Source organism: Mytilus californianus, unplaced genomic scaffold, assembly GCF_021869535.1.
Source record: "Mytilus californianus isolate M0D057914Y unplaced genomic scaffold, xbMytCali1.0.p SCAF_2, whole genome shotgun sequence".
NCBI classification, from domain to species: Eukaryota; Metazoa; Mollusca; class Bivalvia; order Mytilida; family Mytilidae; genus Mytilus; species Mytilus californianus.
Genome location: NW_026262668.1, coordinates 38314317 through 38337343, shown reverse-complemented (window position 1 = coordinate 38337343; position 23027 = coordinate 38314317). Strand labels below are relative to the sequence as shown.

General features: G+C 32.6%; 1 protein-coding gene across 2 annotated transcripts in view; it reads right to left on the bottom strand.

Moving 5' to 3' along the window:
- Positions 1–23027, bottom strand: part of LOC127727923 (sodium-dependent glucose transporter 1-like) — a 61478-nt gene that overhangs the window by 5232 nt on the left and 33219 nt on the right. Inside the window, exons 1-2 of one of the 2 annotated variants that reach the window (XM_052235077.1) lie at positions 14187–14236; positions 3033–3319 (exon numbers count right to left, since the gene is read on the bottom strand). In XM_052235077.1, the coding sequence (XP_052091037.1) occupies positions 3033–3236 (204 nt within the window). In that variant the 5' untranslated portion in view covers positions 3237–3319; positions 14187–14236. Of the gene's footprint in view, positions 1–3032; positions 3320–14186; positions 14237–23027 lie in introns of those variants that run through there. The other variant, XM_052235078.1, reaches the window with a different exon arrangement.

Below are 23027 nucleotides of genomic sequence, written 5' to 3'. Positions count from 1 at the left end.
GAATATACTTTGAGATACATGATTAAATAAATGTGGATAGTGTCCACATGTGGACACAGATGATGCCCCCGCTTGCATATCATATAGTTATAAAGGAACATAACTGAAGAACTACCCAAATTTGAACTTGATCTGAGTTTTGTGGTAATAAGCATTGTGTGTAAGTCTCATAACATTTGGTTGAGGCTAACTTAAGTAGAGAACAGAAACTAAAAATTCAGCAATTTTTCTATTTGTAAACACGCATAACTCTAGAACGGTTGTGTATAAGTTTTATAACATTTGGTTGAGACAAACTATAAAATTCAGCAATTTTTATGTTTATAAAGGGACATAACTCAAGAATGGTAAAAGTGTCGCCACCAAATTTCGTACTTAATCTGTATTATGTAGTAATAAGCATTGTGTATAAGTTTTATAACATTTGGCAAACTAAAGTTAGAAAACGGAGACAAAAAATTTGTACTTGATCTTAGTTTTGTGGTAATGAATATTGTGTATAGGTTTCATAATGTTTGGTTTGGGCAAACTTATTTACAGAATGGAAACTAAAAATTTTGCAATCTTTCGTTTTATAAAGGGGCATAACTCAATAATGGTTAAAGTGACACTACCCAAATTCAACTTGATCTGTGTTTTATCAGTGGAAGTCAAAATTAAATATTGCATTGTATAAAGCATTGATTATAGTTGATTCAACTATAATCATGGACAAAGGAAGATAACTCCAAAATAAAAATTACTTGATATTTAGAAGAAAATAAAATTTTTGTAATTTTTCCATTTATAAAGGAGCATAACTCTAGAACGGTTAAAGTGACGCAACCAAAATTCAAACTTGATCTGTGTTTTGTGGTAATAAGCATTGTGTATAAGTTTCATAACATTTGGTTGAGGCAAACTTAAGTTAGAGAACGGAAACTAAATATTTTGCAATTTTTCCATTTATAAAGGGGCATAACTCTAGAACGGTTACAGTGACGCAACCAAAATTCAAACTTGATCTGTGTTTTGTGATAATTAGCATTGTGTATAAGTTTCATAACATTTGGTTGAGGCAAACTTAAGTTACAGAACGGAAACTAAACATTTTGCAATTTTTCCATTTGTAAAGGGGCATAACTCTAGAACGGTTAAAGTGACGCCACCAAAATTCAAGCTTGATCTGTGTTTTGTGGTAATAAGCATTGTGCATAAGTTTCATAACATTTGGTTGAGGCAAACTCAAGTTAGAGAACGGAAACCAATTTTGGGATGTACGGACGGACGTACGTACGTACGTACAGACGGACAAGGGTAAAACTTAATGCACCCACTGCTATGGCAGGGGCATAAAAAGTTTTTATTTTTCATTTAAAATGGACAATGTTTAATTGATTTTAAATATATTTTATTATTCAACAAGAGTGCACACGCTGAAATGTCTCGCCTGCTTTACTGACCATTAAATTCATATTGAAAGTCTTAAAGACAAAGGTTTTACTACAAGTATCACATCAACTTAATATTTCTAAATATACATGGCAATGAGGTCAGACAGACATGTACACCTTACAATTATTCAATATGCCAAATATAATTGACCTACTGCTTATTGTAATTGAAAAACAGACCAAAACACAAAAATTTAACATTGACCATTGAACCATGAAATTGGGGTCAAGGTCAGATTATATCTGCCAGACAGATCTGTACACTTTACAATCATTTCAAACACCAAATATAGTTGACCTATTGCTTATAGTATTTGAAAAATAGACCAAATCACAAAAACATAAAATTGGCCAATGAACCATGAAAATGAGGTCAAGGTCGGATGATACCTGCCGGATAGACATGTACACCTTACAACCATTCCATAACCAAATATAGTTGACCTATTGTTTATAATACTTGAAAAAACAGACCAAAACACCAAAACATAACATTGACCAATGAACCGTGAAAATGAGGTCAAGGTCAGATTAAACCTGCCAGACTGACATGTACCCCTTACAATCATTCCATACACAACATATACATGAATAAAATTGAGAATGGAAATGGTGAATGTGTCAAAGAGACAACAACCCGACCAAAAAGCAGAAAAAAGCTGAAGGCCACGAATGGGTCTTCAATACAGCGAGAAAATCCCACACCCGGAGGCGGGCTTCAGCTGGTCTCTAAACAAAAATGTGTACTAGTTCAATGAAAATGGACGTCACACTAAACTCCAATACATATAAATGAACTAAAATTAAAAAAAACATACAAGACTAACAAAGGCCAGAGGCTCCTGACTTGGGACAGGCGCAAAAATGCGGCGGGGTTAAACATGTTTTGTGAGATCTGAACCCTCTCCCTATACCTCTAGCTAATGTAGAATAAACAAACACACAGCAATACGCACAGTAAAACTCAGTTTAAGAGAAGTCCGAGTCCGATCTCAGAATAGGTAACAAAAGAAACTAAGCAAAATGACCAGTAGTTACTGACATGGCAGCTCCAGACCTCAATTAAACTGATGTAAAGATTATGTCTTCATCATATGAAAATCAAGCACAATCCCTCCCGTTAGGGGTTTAGTATCATTCCGTCATAAAATATGAAGTTGACTTACTGCTTATTGTATCTGAGAAACGGACCTAATCATGTAACTTTAACCTTCATCACTGATCCATGCAATGTCGAGGTCAGGCGAACGGTCTGACGGACATGTACCAAATATAGTTATCATATTACTCATAACAAGTGAGAAATTCACATGACAAAAAGACTTTTTTTTTTCAAGCAGTCGCTGAACCATGAAAATGAGGCCAAGGACAATGGACATATGACAGACGGAAACTTCGTAACATAAGATATCTGCATACAAGGTATGAAGCATCCAGGCCTATCTTCTGAAATACCGGTATAAAGCTTTATAAAATTAGTTTACATCGCCGGCGCCGCCGCCGGCTGGTAACCTATATGTCTCGCATACAAAAACTGACTTTAAGGAAAAATTCTCTCTGCAAAATAAGTAAACAATAAGATGGATAAATGGAACTTACCAAAACAAAAAAGGCGTAACACAGGCATATAAAAATAATAAATTTCCTTTGAAATAGCCTGTCATCCTTAAGTTGCTGGAGAAAGTTATTAACTGCTGATCTTTTTATATTTCCATCCTCATTCTCTACATGACCATGCAACAATCTAACGGCATTTTCTCTGTGTGTAACTTCTGCTTCTAATTTATCTGACAGATCAGCCATTCTAAATCAGTTAAATAGGTCGATTAACCATGATGAAACGGATAGTTTTCTATTCTTTAAAGAAAGTTGTAAGAATACTTCAGCTGTAATATAGACCAATAGTGAGAAATAGATATTATAAACAACTGGTCACTACTTCAACATACAAATAGTTTATACTGTCTTATGATCATGATTGGTAAGAAATCTGCTAGAGGTAAAGAGACGTTATGTAGCTAAGAAATTTATAAAAACCAAATAACAGAAAATAACATCTTATTCTGAGAAATATCTCTTCATATGCAATGAATTAGAACTAATAGCCAGGAAACGAAATAAATCGTATTAAAGTCTTAAAATTTGGAATCAAATTCGCTCACTTAAGGGCATACGATACAGTTTTGATTCTGCGGTGATTTTTTTACGAAAATTTGCATACAAGCTATCTTTCACCAAGTCAATTCAAATATGTAATAAACAAGAGGCTGTCAGAGTGACTGCAAACCGGATTTCCTGCAGAGGTAGAACCCTGAACAGTTGAGCAAGTATGGACACTACATTTAAGCTTAAAACAGCTCTGAATTTGGATTGTGATTGAATATTTGACATAGCATAGGTTTGTGACACAAAATGAATGTGGTCAAAGAACTGAAAATTTTGAAATTGGACATTTACCTTTTATGGTCAAATATCCAAAATCTAAGTATATTGTTAGAATCAGCATATCAAAGAACCCCAAGAATTCAATTTTTTATGAAATCAAACAAAAGTTTAATTTAGGACCCTTTGGACCTCAATGTGGACCAATTTGATAAAGGAGCCCAAAATCAAAAATCTCTAAATACATGGTTAGATTCAGCATTTCAAAAAAAAAACATAAATTCAATTTTTGTTGAAATCAAACAAAGTTTAATTTTGGACCCTGATTTGGACCAACTTGAACACTGGGCCTAAAAATCCAATATCTAAATACAGGTTTAGATTCAGCATTTGAAAGAACCCTATATATATGTTTAATTTATGTTGAAATGAAACACAGTTTAATGTTATCCATATACTTATTAATTTTCTGTTCAAAGGGAAATAACTCAAACTGAATAAATGATAAACAAATAGTTCTCTAAAATTCGATATGATTTAACCACTAAAAAATAGTTCTCTAAAATTAGATATGATGTTATATATTTTCAAATTATAAAATTAGATATGATTTAACCACTAAAACATTGTTAGAATCAGCATATCAAAGAACCCCAAGAATTCAATTTTTGATGAAATTAAACCAAAATCAGAAATCTAAATATATGTTTATTAATAGACAATGTAAGCTTAGTTTTTAAAGGAGTTCACTTCATAAAAAAATCAAAGCACCAAGGGCGCTATAGGCAGTTAATTAAAAAAAAACCAAGGAAAACGTGGCAGAAGCTTAAGTTAAGATGAATATTGTGGAAGAATTGGTTAAATTATTTATCTCAGCTATTTCAAGTTAAAAAAATGTGTGTACCTTAATGTTTCCGCTATCCAATCCTATCATTTTCAAAATTAATTTCTAATTTATCTTAAATATGTTTCCTTTAAAATGAGCCTTAAATGAAAATTTTTATAGGCCCAGAAATAACTCAAAAAATAATTAAAGTAAATTCAACCTAGACTTATTTCTTGCATCAATTAAATTCTATAATAAACAAGAAATAATTGTAACAGGATACTGTTACGAAGTCTCCCAAACAAAGCTCCTATAATTCGTCATTCCCATGGTCGCCTGACATTTGGCCGAGTCCACTACAAATTGGTTTGGACAAGTAAAGTGATATGCATATGTGATGCCTAGGAGATTGACCATGTATGTCATTCAAACATTCTTGAGTTGACGAACAGGAATATATATGGTTTAGGGGTCGGGATCTCGACCGTTTTCAAGTTCTCAAAAGGTGGGGGTTGATCCCCAGGGGACTCTCCCTTTATTTCATTTGATTTGTTTTAATGTCCAATACAAGAATATATATGGTTTCGGGGTGGGGATCTCGACCGTTTGCAAATTTTCAAAAAGAAGAGGGGTAGGGTGACTCCCATAGACTAATCCCCTATATTTTATTTTATTTGTTTTATTGTCCCATACAAGAATATATATGTTGTAGGGGTGGGTATCTCAACCGTTTACAAGTTCTCAAACAGGAGGGATGGGGTGACCCCTAAAGGGCTCCCCTACATTTAATTTGATTTGTTTTATTGTTCCATACAAGAATATGTATGGTTTAGGGGTGGGGATTTCGACCGTTAACCAGTTCTTAACAAAAGGGGATGGGGTTGACCTCAAGGGACTCCTCCTATATTTCATTTGATTTGTTATATTGTCCCATACATGAATATATATGGTTAAGGGGTGGGGATTTCGACTATTTACAAGTTCTCAAACAGAAGGGATGGGTAGACACCTGAGACTCCCCCAAATTATTTTCATTTGATTTGTTTTATTGTCCCAAACAAGTATATATATGGTTTAGGGGTGGGGATCGCGACCGTTTACAAGATAAAAACACATTTTCAAATTGAAGGGGGTAGGATGACCCCCAGGGACTCACCCTATATTTTATTTGATTTGTTCTATTGTCCTGTTATCATTACTGAAGATCGTGTGTGTCTATCACTTACTGTTTTCAAGTAATAGTCATTTGAAAATTGAAAAAAATAAAATCCCATAGGGTTCTATAGTAAGCTCCTCCCCTTTTTTAGGCCCCTCAAAATACCCCTAAATAGACCCCAATGCACAAACGAAAGATTGCTAACTCCGCTAGACATGTTAGTCTAACAATTTATGAAACCCTAAGTAAATCTGACAAGCGGTCCGAGTTGTCTTCTTAGACGGTCAGAGTGGACTCGGTCCGACTTGTCTCGGGGACGAGTTGTCCACATTTCTTGAAACATCCCACCTACGTCGATTTTCGGACCTTTTTCATTCATAAAAACAACATTCATAAAAACAACAACTGCCAAGGTCAGTGATAAACGGGATAATATAATCAAAGAAAGGAATTTAAATGTGTATACATTTAATTGAAGTAAATAAAATAATCACAATCTTCTTAAACGAAAAAAACATCATTATTAACAAAACTTACTTTAAAACATCAGAATACTTACCTTACGTTTTGTGTAAGTTAAAATTACCGCCAACTTAGACTACTACATATAACTTTATTTCCTCTATCATAGAGATTTGGTGTACATGAACAATATTCCTTCGCCTTTGGACATTTGGGAAATGTAAACGACTTGTAATTAGAGATTTTCGGCGATGAAATATTTCATACAATTGTTCTTTGACATCTTAGCCAAAAGCATATGGGATGATAAACTACGTACGGATTTCTATTGAGCATTACTTCCTATGTGCAACTTCAAAAGTTTTGGGTAGTTCGCCGCGATCATTTAAGGTTTTTCTTGTCATATTTTTTGTATTCCAGAATTGAAAGTATGAAAAAAGTGCCCAATTAGTTCTAAATAACATATTAGCCAGCTAGATAATAACAATAGCACTTTTTACACCATTTAGTGGGAAGAACACAAATCTAGGGTGGTAGCATAAGGCAGCTTAACTGCCTAAAAATATGTATATAGCATTCAGAAAATTAGTTTATACAGAATAACAAACAAACCTACCACAAAATTCTTCAAACAATTTACCAAAGAAAAGAAAAAAAAATCCAAAATGTCATTTATCATTAATACAATGTCTTTCAAAATCTATAAAACTTATCTGGAAGTGTAATCAAACTTTACATATATAATTAACCATTTCTGTTCAAAGGGAAATAACTCAATCACAAATTAAGGTATGAAATTTTAGACATTTACTCAAAATTTCGTTTTATTGGACATTTGGATACCTAACTTTTTTGTTTCAAAAGATAAACAAAAGCGGATTTTTGTAAAAACATTTGGAAAATCTTCTTTACATAAGTATGCTCTAAATTTGTATAACAATTCTTTGGAAATAATTAATTTTTATCAAAGTTTCATGATTTTAGAAAAAGAAACGTCATTTTTTGCTGTATGATCTCGTTTTCAAGTTACTGTATCGTATGTCCTTAACAAAAAGTTTCATAATGATATTGTGACTCGCAGCTGATACTTTACAATACCCCGGTATATAAATATATTTTTTTTTTTCACCTCACGGCTAGGCCATAAAAAAATAGAGGCTCTAAAGAGCATGTGTCGCTCACCTTGGTATATGTGCATATTCAACAAAGGACATTCTCCAACATTGTGGACAGGAATAGAATTCATGAAAAAAAAATCTGTTTTGTTGATCTTGTATGGCTGATAATTTAGCCTATTTAGTTTCTCTCTATCTTCTTTAGTTTTTGCTCAAAACACAAAAGAGGATAAAAAAAATCCTCATTTAAGGGCAATCACTCCTATAAAGAGTGACAGTCTACTAAACTATATCGGCAAAATTTGACTTGTAAGTAGATCTTGACTTGCTGATAATTTGTGTGATTTAACATGTTTAAAGTGTATCTTTACTATCTTTTATAATTTTCTATCATATATGGCAAAATGCAATAAAAAAAGTGAAAATCATCTTTAAAGGGCAATAACTCCAAAAAGGAGTCGTCTGACCATTTCCTCCATATTGTCTTCATTGTAAATTTTGTTTTGCTGATCATTTTAGCCTAGCTAAGTTTCTATCTGTCTATTATAATTTTCCGATATAAGGCAAAAACGCAAAAAAATGGTCAAAATCATCATCATCAAAGGGCAATAACTCTAATAAGGAGTCGATTGACCATTTCGACCATGTTGACCTATTTGTAGAACTTGTCTTGTTGATCATTTTAAAGTTTCTCTATATCTATTACAGTTTTCAAGATAGTAGGCAAAAATGACCAAAAAAATGGTAAAACTTGTCATATAAAGGCAATAACTCCTATAAGAAGTCATCTGACATTTTTGACATGTACGGACAATTGGTAGAGCTCAACATTCTGAACATTTTTGCTCTTGTCAGATTTTCTCTCTTTATAATGGTTTCCAAAATAATAGACAAAACTTGTATTTTACCCCCTATGTTCTATTTTTAGCCATGTAGGCCATGTTGGTTGGCAGGTGGGGCCATCTGACACATTTTTTTAACTAGATACCTCAATGGTGATTGTGGCCAAGTGTGATTAAATTTGGCAAAGTAGTTTCAAAGGAGAAGATTTTTGTAAAAGATTACAAAAATTTACGAAAAATTGTAAAAAATTGACTATCAATTGATTATATCGGTCATGTTGACTTATTTGTAGATCTTACTTTGCTTAACATTATTGCTGTTTACAGTTTATCTCTATCTATAATAATATTCAAGATAATAACCAATAAAATGCTTCGCTGGGGCGCAGCTTGATACGACCGCAGAGGTCGAATCCTGAACAGTTGGGGCAAATATGGACACAACATTCAAGCTTGATACAGCTCTGAATTTGGATTGTTATTAAATATTTGACACAGCATAGGTTTCTGACACAGAAAGAATGTGGTCTAAGAACTTGAATTTTTTTACTTTACCTATTATGGTCCAATGTCCAAAATCAAAATACATGGTTAGATTCAGCATATCAAAGAACCCCATATATTCAATTTTTGTTAAAATCAAACAAAGTTTGATTTTGGACCCCAACTTGGACCAACTTGAAAACTGGGCCCATAATCAAAAATCTAAACACATGTTTAGATTCAGCATATCAAAGAACCCCAAGAATTCAATTTTTGCTAAAATCAAACTAAGTTTAATTTTGGACCCTTTGGACCTTAATGTAGACCAATTTAAAAAACGGGACTTAAAATTAAAAATCTAAATACACGGTTAGATTTGGAATATCAAAGAACCCCAATAATTCAATTTTTGATGAAATCAAACAAAGTTTAATTTTGGACCCTTTTGACCTCAATATGAACCAATTTGATAGCGGGGCCCACAAATAAAAAATCTAAATTCATGGTTGGATTCAGCATATCAAAGAACCCAATATATTCAATTTTTGTTGAATTCAAACTAAGTTTAATTTTGGACCCCAACTTGGACCAACTTGAAAACTGGGCCCATAATCAAAAATCTAAACACATGTTTAGATTCAGCATATCAAAGAACCCCAAGAATTCAATTTTTGTTAAAAACAAACTAAGTTTAATTTTGGACCCTTTGGACCTCAATGAAGACCAATTTAAAAAACGGGACCCAAAATTAAAAATCTAAAACACGGTTAGATTTGGCATATCAAAGAACCCCAATAATTCAATTTTTGATGAAATCAAACAAAGTATAATTTTGGACCCTTTTGACCTCAATATGAACCAATTTGAAAGCGGGGCCTACAAATAGAAAATCTAAATACATGGTTAGATTTAGCATATCAAAGAACCTCATATATTCAATTTTTGTTGAAATCAAACAAAGTTTAATTTTGGACCCCAATTTGGACCAACTTGAAAACTGGGCCCATAATCAAAAATCTAAATACATGTTTAGATTCAGCATATCAAAGAACCCCATATATTCAATTTTTGTTGAAATCAAACAAAGTTTAAATACTGGACCCTATCTTGGACCAACTTGAAAACTGGGCCCATAATCAAAAATCTAAACACATGTTTAGATTCAGCATATCAAAGAACCCCAAGAATTCAATTTTTGTTAAAATCAAACTAAGTTTCATTTTGGACCCTTTGGACCTTAATGTAGACCAATTTAAAAAAACAGGACCTAAATTAAAAATCTAAATACACAGTTAGATTTGGAACATCAAAGAACCCCAATAATTCAATTTTTGATGAAATATCAAACAAAGTTTAATTTTGGACCCTTTTGACCTCAATATGAACCAATTTGATAACGGGGTCCACAAATAAAAAATCTAAATACATGGTTAGATTCAGCATATCAAAGAACCCCATATATTCAATTTTTGTTGAAATCAAACAAAGTTTAATTTTGGACCCCAATTTGGACCAACTTGAAAACTGGGCCAAAAATCAAAAATCTAAATACATGTTTAGATTCAGCATATCAAAGAACCTCATATATTCAATTTTTGCTAAAATCAAACAAAGTTTAATTTTGGACCCTTTGGACCTTAATGTAGACCAATTTGAAAACTGGACCCAAAATTAAAAATCTAAATACACTGTTAGATTCGGCATAACAAATAAATAAATGTGATCAAAGATTTTACAAATCTAATGCGCCATACTGTGCAATTAAAGACTTCTTGAAATTTTTCAATATTTGAAATTTGAAAAAAAAAAAAAATTTTGAAGAATAATTCTTTTTAATTTCTGAAATCTGAAATGAGAAAAAATTGACCCCCCCACAATTTCTTTTTATTCCCCCCCCCTTTTTTTCCCCCAAAAAATTCTTTCCCTCAAGATATGGTCATAATCTCAATTCAAATTTCCAATGGAGTTGGAAACCATAATTACCCATTTAAATTTACCATAGTGCTAACTTAATCTATTTTATAATAGAATTAAAAATATAGTGTCAAATCTTTCATATGGATTTTTTTGTAAAAAAAAAAGATGGAACATTTGCAGATATTTTTACTGGTCTTCCTTTATAAATATGCATTTCTTTAAACATAATTTAAAAGCAGTGTACGGGAAGTAACCAAAACGTTGTATTTGGATTACCTCCCTTACACTGTTTTAAATTATCTTTATTGTTCATTAACCATTACTTTATACATAATTTAAAAGCAGTGTAAGGGAGATAATTTCAATGATGTATTTGATTTATCTCCCTTACACTGCTTTAAATTATGTTTTGTACTAAAGTATTTGTCCATTAACCAGGACAACCCTGTTTTTCCCCCTTTTTTGCCCCTAATTCCTAAACGGTTTGAGCCATAACCCCCAAAAGCAAATCCTAACCATCCCTTTGTGGTATGGAAACTTGTAGTATAATTTCAGAGAGATCCATTCACCGTTCCACAGTTATTGTCTGGAAACTAGAAAATGCTTATTTTTTGCCCCTTTTTGGCCCCTAATTCCTTAACTATTGGTACCATAACCCCAAAAATCAATCCCAACCTTCCTTTTGTGGTATTTAACCTTATGGTCAAATTTCAAAAAGATCCATTTACTTAAACTAAAGTTAGAGTGCGAAAACCAATGTGTCTTCGGACGACGACGCCGGACGACGACGACGACGACGACGACGACGACGCCAACGTCATACCAATATACGACCACAAAATTTTTTTGCGGTCGTATAAAAACTGCAAAATTTACTTATTATTACCAATTCAGGGACAGCAACCCAACAACGGGTTGTCTGATTAGTCTGAAAATTTCAGGCCAAATAAATCTTAACCTGATGAACATTTTTACCCCAGTCAGATTTGCTCTAAATGCTTTAGTTTCAGAGATATAAGCCAAAAACTGCATTTTACCCCTATGTTCTATTTTGGCCATGTTGGCCATCTTGTTTGGCAGGCGGGGTCACCGGACACATTTTTTAAACTACATACCTCAATGATGATTGTGGCCAAGTTTGGTTAAATTTGGCCCAGTAGTTTCAGAGGAGAAGATTTTTGTGAAAGTTAACGACGGACGACGGACGCCAAGTGATGAGAAAAACTCACTTGGCCCAAGGGCCAAGTGAGCTAAAAAACAACCAAGAACAAGCGAACGACCAAAGAAAGAACCTTGGTCTTATGGTAAATATGATGTTGATTGAAACAGTATACATTAATTTCCCGTACCTGAGGGAGATATGGAGATTTCTTAACCCAAGAAAATCATATTTCCCGAGGGCATCGCTTAAGTCAAGGGAAATGCATGTTTTATTCCACTGTCTATACTTTGTTTACTTCCTAAACATAAAATATTAAAGTCGATACAATATTTCTTATCCGCTTGCTTTTATAACTAAACATGACATAAATATTGGTGAAACTGAATACCGATCAAAAGTTAATTTTCTTATGGTTGTGGCCTGTTTCTATTTCACTGCATAAAGATGTATTTCTCGTATCACACTGCACGGAGTGTGATACAAAAAGTGATACGAAAACTGCGTTAATTTTGATTGGCTTAAGTCTCAACTAATCAAATGTTGATTTCGCTATCTATATTTACATACAGTGAAATAATATATATATATATATATATATGTAATTACTCGGGGCTTTTTGGCAAATAAATTTCAAACCATATTTATTTGTTAATTCTTTTAAAAGTTGCCGATATGGTCGATTTCAAAGTTGTTCATTAGGTCACCTTGCGCCAATTAAGTCATTCCCGGGGAATTTTTTTCTGACGGCGACATTTAAACTTGTTTTAGAACTTTACTTGATTTCTCTGCATGGAATTAAAGCTACATACAGATAAATTTCGCAAACAAAAGTTAAAACTGTTAAATTCTTAAATTTAATTTTAGAATTCCATATTTTTGGTCTTCATCCAGACTACATATAGTTATCAATGTATACGGTTTACGATATATATTGTCAGATATTTCTAAATTATATTTTTACACTAATAAGATCTAGTAGAAAATTACAGTTTTGTCTACACATTTTAAGCCTAACGCGAAGCATTAAAGTATTATCAATCTTACTAAAGTAGATTGAGTTTTGAAGTTTGGCGGTATCTGTGAATTTTTATTAAAAACGGAGTATCACATTCTTATTTTTCGGTATTTCTTTATGAAGCACTATTATGTAAGAATATTCTTATAGGATGTCATTTTAACATCTATAAAAAGTAAAATAACAAAAATACCGAACTCCAAGGAAAATTCAAAACGGAAAGTCCTTTATATCAAATGGCAAAATCAAAAGCTCAAACACATCAAACGAATGGAAAACAACTGTCATAATCCTGACTTGGTATAGGCATTTCCTTATGTAGAAAATGGTAGATTTAACCTTGTTTTATAGCTACCTAAACCTCTCACTTGAGCAAAACAAACATACATAATAGGTAAAAATGTCAAAAATTGGGGTACAGCAGTCAACATTGTGTTATAATCTTAATCACTATAAAAACAAATAACTACTTCAACAAAGAAAAAACAAACTGGCATATGGACACTCTATCTGTCTATAGACAAAGTGCATAAGCAAAATATGGTTTTTATTAGTACTTACATTGATTTTGTTTTTAATAAACTGAAAGTTAACTAATTTAAAATATGTATTGCTTTACATTTATCAAAACTTATGGTCCTACATCCTATCGACATCATAAACTTATATTTCACAATTCAAACGAGAAAATAAACCAGCATGATTGAACATACGAATACATCCATACTGACAACTACTCATGAAACTGTGATTCATTACAATAGAGGAACACGTCTGCTATTAAAAGGGCGCAATAAGTGTCCCTTGGAAAACCTACAACCTGTTGATAAACGTTATTGCTGTATCGTATAACTAAACAATTATGGTAAAAATTCCACCAGCAGAAAGAGGAGGGTTTTTGAAAAAAAGTATTGACATTTTCAATTTATAAATCTATAAGTATTTACAAGTGATATAACAATGCGTTTTTGTATTATATTTTGCTGTGATTCTTTTAAAGTGATATTCTGTAATAATGCACTCTTTTTTTGTTGGTTTTTACTTTCTTTACCCTTCCATGTCATATTAGTGAAATATGCACATGGAGTACTAAGTAATATTATTAATAAATTAGGTATGCAATCGGGTTAACCTCACAAATCTTATTTAATTAAAATATAAACAATAAACCTGGAATCTCATGTTAAAAAATGAATATTCTGGAGTTAATGGGTTGTCGTAGATTATACTGCTCAAAGTTGATGCTAAATGAGTTGTAATTTTATGTTTGATACATCAAATGCGAATAATTTGAAGTAATATAACATTTAATAAAAAAACGAAAGAAAATATAGAAGAAGTATGATAATGTTGAGATATTTGGCCAGAATTTATATAAACAAAGAATATATACCTGTTTGTTTTTCCGTGTTATGCGTCAACAAATATAAAAGTACGACAGACCATCGGAGTAATCTTTGTTGAAAGATTGTGCATTGTGTAAGTAGGAAAAGCGGAAAATCAGAAAAAAGGAGAGTGGGTTTATATGTTGTATGTGTTTTTCACATCTATATCATATCTGTTTATTGTAAGTCATTGGCCCAAATGGACAAAAAAGTGTTTTTTTTTTCAATATAGGCCTATAATGGGCGTGTGAAAATGATTGGGGGATGGGCAAATGCAAAAAGGAAGAATGGAAATGCAGATGTAATTAATGTGAATATCTTTTATACAGACATCTTTAGAATTATCTAGCAATATATTCAAATATTAGAAGGGGGGAGGCAAATGCCAAAATTTTGTTGGTTTTTTTCCCCCATCTTGATCCAATGCACAAAACACTGGTAACTTGTGATTCTGTGCGGAGGCAAAAAGATCTATTGTTGGAAAGCCCCATTCTGAGAATATTTTGTTCACTATCCCTGCATTCAGAGACCTTTCTGTTGTTCTTATTTTGACCCTGCTTAGACGATCGGCTAGGATATTTTTCACTTCTGCAATGTGAGCTGCCCTTAGAATAATTTTGTTATTCAAAGCCATATTCCAAAGATTCCAAGTCTAAATACATAACTCAATCGACTTTGTCCCGCCTTGCTTGTTTATGTACAGTACCACAGTTGTATTGTCTGACCGAATAAGGACACGTTGGTTTTTCAACGTAGGAATAAAATGTTTGACTGCTAAAGTCATGCATGAAACTTCAAATTAAAAAAAAAAATGAGTATGTTTTCTATACTTGAATGGCTAAGTTGTATTATAAAACAAGTGTACAGGACTTTCTTGTGAAAGAAAATCTATTATCTTATCAAAATCTTCAGAAATGTACTGCTATTGAATTATTGTCTTCTCGTATACTAATTCGTCGATATTTTTCCGAATGCACCTCTCGTTAGAACTTCGACCACCGCACAGTGCAAGTGCAAGGGAAAACCGTGATGACAGAATGTAAACAAACGTGCACCGGAAGGTAAATAGTAATAATTGATTCCTAAAAAACAAATTAAATAACCAAATCATTAAACAATCATTGAAAAGTTTATCAAACACATGGGAACACATAGAAAAATATATAAAAAAATTTATCATCGCTCTTTCAATTCGCTTAATTTTTACATGCTCCACGTGCTTCTGTGTTGATTGTTTATCAATGTCACGATCCGTAAACTTCGGCCAGAAACTCGAAAGTTAATGAGCTTGCGATCAACAATCAACAAATGAAATATGTTCCTATGCGTTATAGATTCGTAATAAATGTAAAAAAACGTGCATATAGGACTTAGTTTAGTATATATGCATGTATTGGTTCAATAATTTACTAAACATTATTTTTTTTTGAAACTCGTTTCATCTGACTTTAAGGTTCATGTGGACCCTATGGCTAAAATGGCTGCATTTTCACCTCAAAATATACTCTGAGTGCAGACAAACCTGTGCATCTGGAAAAGTTTTAAGGCATAGCATGCCATAGATAAATAAAATTCATATGCATTGTATGTTTCAGAAAATTTTAAAAATAACAGGATTTTGCAGTGCACTTTTTTTCATACCTCCAAAGGGTGCCAAAATAAACTAAGTTGGGAAAGAGGTTTGAGAACTTCCCCACAGGTAATAATTGAAGTGAACTGTATTAATTGACCCCTGAACTGTTTAATTCCCCAGATGACCTCCTCAACCTGTATTTTAGGCATCTGTCGTGACTGTTACACTCTGTTGATTTCTGCATTTGAGATCGTCCCTTTCTAGTGTTTGCTGGACACAACCATGATGCTAGACCTATTTTCACGCTTCTATAAAGTGTTAGTATAATTTCTGATGAAAGATAAAGTAATGCGATATGCTATCATTGGTCCAATCGAAAACAAGGGGGGGGGGGGTAAAATTGTTGATATACGAAGCTACTTGACAATATAATATTTCAGTAGTTTTGATCTGAACTGGTTTGTGTTTCAAACAAATAGTGGAGATAGTAATATTGATGTAAATGTTAAAAATATCCCAGATTTTTATAAATATATCTCTATACAAGTCTAAATTGAAAACAATATATATATATATAAATTGGAAATTAACTGGTACGGGTCCAAAGAGATAAGAATACAAATATTATGGAATAGTGAATTTATATTATAAGAAAATGAAATTATGAACAAGCATTCTGTGAGTATTGCCTGGTAATACATAGTCCACTACTAGTTAAAAATTCATTGTACTGGAACAAAATGCTAACTCGATCTATAACTTGTCATGGTGTAAACTATATAACAAATATCAAGTCAATATTTTCAAGCATGACGAAAAAAAAATGTGGACAATTTATTATTTGAGTGAATTTCCTAAGTCCAAGGACCATAGCTCTGCACAAAATCATCAGACCAAAACAAAATTCAAACTTGATCTGTAACTTGTCATGATAAAACTATATATCAATTATCAAATCAAGATCTTCAAGCATGACGAAAAAAAGAGATGAAAACTGATTATTTGAGTGAATTTTCTAAGTCCAAGGACCATAACTCTACACAAAATCATTAGACCGCACAAAAATTCGAACTTGATCTGTAACTTGTCATGATAAAACTATATACCAATCATCAAATCAATATCTTCAAGCATGACAAAAAAAGTGCGGAAAACTGATTATTTGAGTGAATTTTCCAAGTTCAAGGACCATAACTCTGCACAAAATCGTCAGACCGAAACAAAATTCGAACTTGATCTGTAACTTGTCATGATAAAACAATACAATAAATATCAAATCAATATCTTCAAGCGTGAAGAGTAAAAGTGTGGAAAACTGATTTGCCGGACTGACAGACAGACAGACAGACAGACAGACAGACAGACAGAGTGCAAACCTAAAGTCCCCTTCGACTTCGTCGGTAGGGGACTAAAAACTGGATTATAAGTGATCCAATCTTATCAAAATATAGAGCTTTGATTTCGTTATCCTCATATGAGCTATATATACAAGCATGCGCGTTAAGATAGATCTGAATTTCAATCAGATTGATAAGTGATCTAGTTTATGTAAATGTTTATTCTAAATGATAAAGACTGATTCTCGAGATTTTATTTTAAATAAATTGAAAAATAAATCAACCTGCCTTGATAGCTGAAATAAATTTAGTAAATAATTCAATACCAAGTGAGTGGGTCGCCATCTGAAAGTCGGAAAACTCCATTAAAACAGCAGTCAATATAAAAAGAAACTGATTTAGGAATATGGCAGTTGTTTTTCACTTGTTCCGTTGACACATGGTTGATTGATAGCGTTTGATTTTGTCAGCTTTAATGGACTTCCCCTTTTTGAATTTGCCTTGGAGCTCTGTATTTTTGTTTTACTTTTTTACATGGAAAGATTTGCCAATGGAAATAGAAACATCAAAGAAAATGTCGTATATAAAAATAAGATTTGGTATGATTGTCAATGACATGGAAGTTAACATTTATAGATCACCGTACGGCTTTCAACAATGAGCAAAACACATACCGCATAGTCAGCTATAAAAGGTCCCGAAATGACAAATGTAAAACAATGCAAAGAGTAAGTAGTTCTCTTAATTGTTAGTAAAATATTTGTAAATTGAACCACCTACAGTATATTCTACCTACAAAGAAAGATATATTATCATTTTGACTTTATATATAGACGATCATATACAGCTAGATTGTCAACTGATATATCAAAGACAACAGGCATATATACAGTATATACAAGTACATGAATCAAATAAAGTTAACACATGGAAATTAAACTTTAAAAGATATTTTGAAATAGCATAAACATATTTTATTACGTCATGGAACTTCCTTGACAATGTCACAAAATACAGTACTGTGTAAAATCAAAGTGCTGGATAGCACCTCTGGGAAGTTTCCAACAGTAGATGTGTATTATTTCAAATCGGTAATAGATGTGTATTATTTCAAATATGTATTTAATCACAGCTTTGATGTTTTTAACTAAACTATTTTCTTGTCAGCAATTATAAAAAATCACTTTTTGTCATGTTTGTCATATAAAATTTTGATATTCTCTATTGCAACCTTAAACTGTTGTTCTAAAATAATCAATTATACAATAAGCTCTGTTAATTTCTTTATGTGCCCATTACATATCTAGGGCCTGTGATTTTTTAGTATTTTTTTCCATTCATAACCCTAACCATAACAGTAAAATGATGGCACCAAAATTCAAACTAGATCTTGGTTTTGTGGTTAAAAGTATTGTCACGGCAGAGCTCCAGATAAGCTGCGTATTTGCGTGATCACGCAATACAAATAATTAAAAACCCAATGCAATTGCTTACTGCAGGGTTCAATAACCCAATTAATTCATAGGAAAACCCAATTATATGCCAAAACCATGAGTTCTTAACGCTTTTATTCGCTATCGTTTGCGTTATTTACCCTTATCTGATTACAGTCGTCGCGTAAATCTATTTTTATAATATTTATAATTGGAAATGTCCTTTCGTTCTTAAAATAGAGCCTTGCATCAAGTAGCTGTAATGGGTCCCTGTTGGAATTTTCCGTTGCTCAAAAGGTACACGTGTTTATGAAAACATTTCGATCTTCTCGGCGTTTATCCAATTAGCGTGTGACATGCTGTCATATTTTTTCGAATTGATCGGGATTTATCATAACATACAATGAATTAAAACGAAAGTAAATGTCCGATAAAAATATTGAATAGAAGCATGTTTTCGGCTTCTTTTTGATAGCTGAGGGAAAGTTATGATGATAACAAGACTCAGCTAGTGATTTTAGGAAGCGTCCATTGAACGCACGGGCGTGTTTGCGTACCTTAACGAGAACATTGCTATAGAACGATAAACACGGGGTTTCGTCAAAAACGAAATCAGTTGGAAAAAGTGAAAGGCCAAATCAATTATGACATGATATGTAGTTGGAAAGCATCGGAAACCAAAAGTTCTGATAAGGGACAACTTAACCCAGATTTATGCAAATTGAATTAAACAAAAACAGTTTATATATTATTTTTTTTCATTTTAGTCGATGAATGAATACACATATCCGTTTTTTACGTCAAATTATGCAGCTTGACACTTTCTTTGTTTTGGTCTAATTGTTCTGGATGCTTAAGATAGTTGTCTTATTGGCAAATGCAGTATAACATTGTCATTTATTTACTTGATGTTGCAGAATTATTTGTAAATTTAAGTTGAATGTGGTCTCCATCATTAAACCACCCTATAAATCTCAAGGCTTTGGGGTATATCTTAAATCTGGGAACTACTTTTTATTTATATTAAAAAGTAGATCTGGCAAATAGGTGAAAGGACTGGCAAAACTTTCTTACAGCAACTAAATTTCACATATATTACATAAAAATCTAAACACTTAGCCACACCTACCCCAACTATAAACTGTAGGGTGATCATATGGGATCTAGAAAGGCAATTAGTTACTGTCCAACTAGTGACACCAGCTGCAGTTTACATAAATTTTGAGAAAATACAAAACTGACAACGTTTAAAACGGAACACAAATTAAACGTACAATTGCTCGTCAGTGAATAAACCAAATAAAACAGCTAAGCACATATACAAAGAAAGAAACACACTTAAGATGGAAACACATCTGGGGTTGATATAATGTGATTATAACATGCCTAAATATTCAATATTGTGTTGATGAAAAAACCCAATACATAAAGGAGCTTGGTGGTGAAAAACCCAATTTGATATTTGCTTGAGGGGTGAATCGGAATTGATAATGCAATTAAAAAACTTTATCACCCAATTACATAAAAAAAATGGTGGGTAAAAACCCCAATTTGTGAATTCTTATCTGGAGCTCTGATTGTGTATATTGTGTATAAGTTTGAAAAAAAAATTGTATGTGTTCCGCGGAACCCAGTGTCTTGCCTACTTTTGCTGTTAATCGCAGGCTCAACAAAAATGAGGAAAAAAATAAATAAAAATATTCATCTCTATACTATCTTTTGATTGTAAGAAGCTTCTGTCCAAGTTTGGTAAAAATCCAGGATAGTTTATGAATCTAATAAATGTTTTAAAAAAATTAACTGCAGACTGTATGTAATGTTAACTGGAAGAAAAGCTAAGTCCATTAATAAGTAAAATATGGAAAAACAAGAACAAAATTTTAACTAAATTTCCTTCTAGATACTAGCTTTTGATCATAAACAAGCTTCTGTCCAAGTTTGGTAGAAATCCAGGATAGTTTAAGAAAGTTATCAAAAACTTTAACCACAAAGTGAATATTTGTGGACGCCGCCGACGCAATGTAGGATCGCTATGTCTCACGTTTTCTACATAAGTCGAAGGCTCGAAAACAATCACAATTTTTAAATTTGTAAAGGGGCATAACTCTAGCACAGTAAAACTGACACCACCAAAACTCAAATTTAATCACTGTTTTATGATAATGAGCATTGTGTATAAGTTTCATAACATTTGGTTGAGACAAACTAAAGTTAGAGATCGTAAACAAAAAATTCAAGCAACTTTTCCATTTGTTAAGGTGCATAACTTAAGTATTGTAAAGTCGACGCCACCAAAATTCAACTTGACCTGTGTTTTGTGGAAATAAGCATTGCGTATAAGTTTCATACAATTTGGTTTAGGAAAACTAAAGTTAGAGAACAGAAACCAATTTTTGGATGTACGGACGTATGTACAAGTAAGGGACGTACATACTTACAGAAGAAAAAGGGTAAAACTTAATACGGTGGGGACATACATTTGTAACAATAGCAGTATGACGACAGGAATAAAAAGTTAATATACACTATATTCATAGATGTGCTCATAACCCTGTAACACATTTTATAGTTGATGCTGTGAAATTTAGCATTGAGGCAATAACATTTGAGATTTTTGGTGAGTCATAATTATTTGGACTAGCACTAAGAGTCATTTTTCTGTTACATAGGGACATATCATTTAATCATGTAAATAATTGCTACAGCACTTGTCTTGATACACTAGCTGAGTTATTTTAAGTAGAAGCAGACTTGTCTGCCTTATCCTTGTAACGATCGATTTGTGTACAAATGTAATTGTTAATCGTAACACTGAGGTGGCTGTGATATATGTATGATCTGTCGTCGAGTCAATGTTTTTAGCTGTCAGTTTGATCCACGTGACTGGGCATGCCGGACGAGTGAAGGTCCTTAAGGGGAGAATGTGAAATAGCTAGTACTTAAATAGCGGAATTTAAAAATTTCAAATATTTTGGCATCAAAACCTTCCGATCGATATTTTGACAAAAACATGCACTTTTCTATCATAGCCGGTATTTACCTTTAGTACTCAGCCTTGCAATTGGCGTGCACTGATAAGCCTTATGATTATCGATTATTTCTGTCACCTGCATGTGTATAATTGTTCAATCAAACTTTTATCATCACTTGTCAATTATCCGACGGATTGGTCAAAATATACACATGTTGCATTCAGTAATGTCAGTCATACGGGATTCTTTCGATACACTCAGGCTCTCACTTTATATTTAATAATAGACATTTGTAAATATCGTACGTAGTTGCGCGGGAAAATGTTCATTCATGAAATATTAATGAATATTCATGAATTAAACGATGTCTCGCGTAGATTTCTTTTGATTTTCTCTTCAGAGCATGGAAAATCCGCGAAGTAGTGTTTGAGATACTCATTTTCAAATTTTCAAAATGAAGTTAAATTCAGCTGAATTGTCGGTGAACATTCATTCCTTTTTTATTCAAGCTGTAATCTTTTCAAAAGGACTCAAAATTTCAAAAGCATCTTCCTATAGAATCAGTATTCAAACACTAGTACTACATTATCTTGGAGCAGAACACTTGCGATAGTCTGTCACCGGAAGTTTGAGGCCGACGCCTTATGAAAGTATTGCTATAGCAAACTTCCCAAAAATGTTTTTAATATTTGCTGAAAAAATAATTTGTTAGTGATTTGCAATGAAAAATAATGATCAGTGTTTCTAATCATCGTCGGAACGGGTGGCGGAAGGCCTCTTTTAGGAAATATTTACGAATGGAAGGAGTAATTAAGACTTTTTGTCTAACCTGCATTTGTTTTAAATTCATAATTATTGATCCGGTCGAAAATGCTTACCACTCATGCAAAAAAGAGGTGTCAGACAATCTTTTTTTTATCATACTGCTTTTATTACATAACAGATGTCTGTTTCCGTTCGATTCCGTTAAATACCAATTCCTCATAGCAATTGGTACTTTGCGGAACGGAATAACAAATCTAAAAAGTTACAATCAGAATCAATGTTTCTAATCATCATCAGAAAGGACGACGGGAGGTCTTGTTTTCTTAGATATAATTACAAATGAAAAGAGTTATACTTTTTGTCGGACTTGCCTATTTCATATAAATTATTGATCCGGTTATTGAATGCATATCTAAAACACTTACCATTCATTTAAAAAAAGAGGTGTAAGTAAAAAAAAAAGGAATCATACCGTCTTTAACATAGATGTCTGTTTCCGTTGATTCCGTCAAAAACCAATTCCTAAGTGCAATTGGTACTTTGCGGAACGGAACGGAATAACCAATTTAAAAAATCAAAATCAGAATCAATGCTTCAAATCATCGTCGGAAAGGACGACGGAAGGTTTTGTTTTCTTAGATACAATTACAAATGAAAAGAGTAATAATTTTTGTCGGACTTGCCTATTTTTTATAAATTATTGATCCGGTTATTGAATGCATATCTGAAACACTTACCACTTATGTTTAAAAAGAGGTGTAGGACGTAA